This window comes from Bidens hawaiensis, unplaced genomic scaffold, assembly GCF_021521415.1.
Source record: "Bidens hawaiensis isolate Kalapana, Puna unplaced genomic scaffold, B.hawaiensis_p1.1 tig00047043_1, whole genome shotgun sequence".
NCBI classification, from domain to species: domain Eukaryota; kingdom Viridiplantae; phylum Streptophyta; class Magnoliopsida; order Asterales; family Asteraceae; genus Bidens; species Bidens hawaiensis.
The window spans coordinates 26,630-30,366 of record NW_027506023.1 but is presented as its reverse complement, the minus strand read 5'-3'; the positions used below and the strand labels follow the sequence as shown (position 1 = coordinate 30,366).

At 34.7% G+C, this 3,737-nt stretch overlaps 1 protein-coding gene across 2 annotated transcripts; it reads left to right on the top strand.

Moving 5' to 3' along the window:
• Positions 1-628: 628 nt before the first annotated feature.
• Positions 629-3,449, top strand: LOC143616402 (uncharacterized). 2 transcript variants are annotated; one of them, XR_013150658.1, is made up of 2 exons: positions 629-2,582; positions 2,948-3,449. XR_013150658.1 is itself a non-coding variant. In XM_077089236.1 (2 exons), the coding sequence occupies exon 2, from the start codon at positions 1,557-1,559 to the stop codon at positions 2,517-2,519; it is 963 nt and encodes a 320-aa protein (XP_076945351.1). In that variant the 5' UTR covers positions 629-997; positions 1,114-1,556; the 3' UTR covers positions 2,520-3,449. The 2 variants fall into 2 exon arrangements, 1 of the variants encoding a protein (XP_076945351.1); XM_077089236.1 differs by having other exon boundaries at positions 629-997; positions 1,114-3,449.
• Positions 3,450-3,737: the final 288 nt, after the last annotated feature.

The following is a 3,737-nucleotide window of genomic DNA, read 5'->3' as shown; positions in this document are numbered from 1 at the left end:
ATTATTATTATTATTATTGTTATTATTATTATTATTATTATTATTATTATTATTAAGCTAATGTGGATAGAGGTGCATAAATCGGGTATTAAAAAACCTGGGTTCGGGTATGGAACCGGGTTCGGGTATTGGAAAATTGGGTATTAGTAATACCCGAGTCGGGTTCGGGTCCGGGTATTGGCTTGAAAAACCATAGCATATCCAGGTCCGGGTCGGGTATTGAACCGGGTCTTCAATACCCGGGTATTTGAATACCCTATTTCCGGGTATTAAAAAAACCCCTTTACTGTAGCGTTCTTCTGTTAACGGATCTGCTTCGTTTTTTTTAATCCTAACTCCATTTTTTTGCATACAAACTTCAAAGTTCATTCAAACAAATATGAACAACTAACAATTTATATAAAAACATATGTTTTATGTGTTTTAAATTGTTGTTTGGTATATCAAAAGGCGTTGCTCAAAATAAGTGTTTATATAACATATGTGCTTCAAAAAAGATTTGTTGGTTAACGGATATAGATCTGTGGGTAGCCACACAACCACTGCCAAGTGTCACACTGACACCTTTGTACAGACACTAATATCCGGGTATATAAAAAAATCCAGTTCGGGTATGTTGGGTATGTTGAAATATGCAATTCAATAGAGTTTATAGGTTACATTTTACTCATTAATTTTATCTTATTTTTTTGTTTTGTATGGTGGCTAAATGGGCTTGGAGGTATGGATGGGCTGGATAACAAGGTGCATAATGGGCCGGAGACTTCAAGACGGGCTAATGGGCCTAAAGACACTTCAAGGCCTGTTGAGTTTTCTCCAGGTTTAGTTCGTTTATATAATGTGCTGATGGTCATTTTTTGTGTGACACAAAAAATATCTCAGAAGTCATTTTTCTCTCAAGTTTTGTTATTCATCTAGGATTTGTTCATCTTGTTGAGTGAGTGTAGAATCTGTTAGTGAGTAATTGTAATAATCAGATCATTGTGTTGATGATCTGGTGAGTCTTCTTGATTTCTGAAAGATAATTGTCTTCCGCTGTTCTATAATAGTTCGTATCTGCGTGTTCAATAAACTTCAAGTGATTTGAAGTTACCAATTTTGACAGGATATTAGAGCGCTGATTGCTCGATATCTTGGGATTTCTTCTTCGATCTGTGTCAATTGCAAGTCTAGGGTTTCAAATTGAAACCCTAATTTTTGGGAATTATTAATCTCAATTCTCTGGGTGTGAATTCCAACCGTGGAAAATCTTCGTTATCAAGATCCGTAGCTGTCGTGAACGCATATATTCTGTCAAGATCAGTAACCCTAAGTGAAGGTTACAATCTTGACGACTGGAAGGAGTACCCTAACTTGGGCGCCCATCGGTGAGATCTTTCCTTTATCTTCTATTTCTTGTTGCACAAATTAATTGTGTAGGCATCTTTGGTTGTTTAGGTTTGTCTAGTAGGTGGACAACAGGAGAGATATTCCCTGTTCGTTGTGGGTTGTATTTGCATTTTATTTGATCTTCTTGGTTAATTGTTAAAGTGGTGTTGTAATATATCTGTTTACATATGGGTAATAACAGTGAGACACTTGCTAGTAAAATAGAGGCTAGTGATCCTCTTTATCTGCATGCTAGTGATTCTTGTAATCTTACTATTGTTAGTATAAAATTAAATGGAACTGAAAATTATAGAGTCTGGGCAAATGCTATGAAATTGGCCCTTCAAGTTAAAAATAAAATTGGTTTTATTGATGGAACTTGTATTAGGTCTACTACAAATGATATTCTTGCTAGGCAGTGGGATAGATGTAATTCAGTGGTTCTTACTTGGTTATTAAATTCTATGTCTGAAGATCTTTACTTAGGACAAGTTTATTCAACTCTTGCCTCGGGTGTTTGGAAAGAGTCGAAAGAAACTTATGATAAGGTAGATGGGTCTGTGGTGTTCAATTTGTATCAAAAGATTAATGGGTTTAGTCAAAATAACCAGTCACTTTCCGATTATTATCACAAACTAAATATAATGTGGAAACAGTTGGATCAAATTCTTCAATTACCTACTTGTACTTGTAATGCTTCAAAACAATTTAATGATTTTAATCATTTAATAAAACTTATGCAATTTCTTATGGGTCTTGACAGTGGGTATGAGTCTGTAAGAACTAATATACTAATGAGAGAGGAACTTCCCACTATCAAAGATGCATTTGCTATTATTTCAAGAGAAGAGTCACATAGAACTTCTAATAGTGGTACTCAGAAGGGACAAACCCAAACAGTTGGGTTTGTTTCCAAGTCAAATCAGTTTTTTGACAACAAAAAGATCCCTAGTAGAAATTCTAATCAAAATTTAAAATGCTCTTATTGTAATAAAGTTGGGCATACTGTAGAAAAATGTTTTGAGATAATAGGGTATCCTGCATGGATGAAACCTAGAAGTGGTCAATTGAAACTAGCAATAACTCGGTCACTGAATGTTCTGGTGCATCCACCTCTATCTCTGCTGGTGGACTTACACCTGATCAAGTGACAAAATTGTTAAGCCTTCTTAATGAGAAAACGGGTGATAACACTCAAAGTTGTAACGTGTCAGGTAACTTTAGTCCTTGATTTTGTTCTATTAGCAATAGTAGACCCATGTTTTGTTTTGCTAGTAATACAAAATCTGAGTCAAGTTCTGGTTGGGTGGTTGACACAGGGGCAAACCAACACATGATAATGTCTGATATAGGATTAATAAATTCACTTGATGTTTCTAATTTAAATACTAGAGTTAGACATCCAAATGGAACTAGTGCTTTGGTAACCAAGATTGGTAATATAAAATTGAATGATATGGTTACATTAAATGATGTGTTTGTGGTTCCTGACTACTGTGTGAATTTAATGTCTGTGTATAAGTTAGCTAAGGATAGCAAATTAACTGTGTCATTTAATGAAACAAATTGTTATATTCAGGACTCTTTAACAAAGAATGTCCTGGTGATTGGTAGTCGGCTTGAAGGACTGTATGTTTGTGGTGATGCTTCTTTAACAGATAAGGTGTGTATTAATAGTTTTAGTAATGTTAATATGTGGCATGCTAGACTTGGTCATCCATCTGATGTGGTTTTAAAAGTTTTTAAAGATTCTTTAAAACTTAAATTAGTTGAAAGTAATGATCCATGTGAGGTTTGTCACAAAGCCAAGCAACATAGAGAACCTTTTCCCTTGAGTGATCATCTCACTAAAGAAATAGGTGAGTTAATACACCTTGATGTTTGGGGTCCATATAGGATCCAAAGCAGAGAGGGATTTAGGTATTTCTTAACAATTGTAGATGATTACTCAAGGGATGTGTGGGTTTATTCGATGAGACACAAAGATGAAGTTTTTAACCATATAAAAGGGTTTGTGAGTATGATTAAAACTCAATTTAATAAAGCTATAAAACCTTTTAGAAGTGAAAATGGTTCTGAGTTTATTAATCATCAAATGAACTTATACTGTGTTGAAAATGGCATTGTTGAAAGGAAGCATAGACAATGTGGCAAGATCCTTACTTTTCCAATCTGGAATCCCTTTAAAATTTTGGACTGAATGTGTGCTAACAGCTACTTACTTAAATAACATGACACCTTCTTCGGTGCTGAGCGGTAAATCACCTTATGAACTTGTGTATGGTTTTAAGCCTGTTTTAGGTCATCTTAGGATGTTTGGGTGTTTATGTTTTAGTACTGTTTTGAATAGTCATGATAAATTTGGCAGT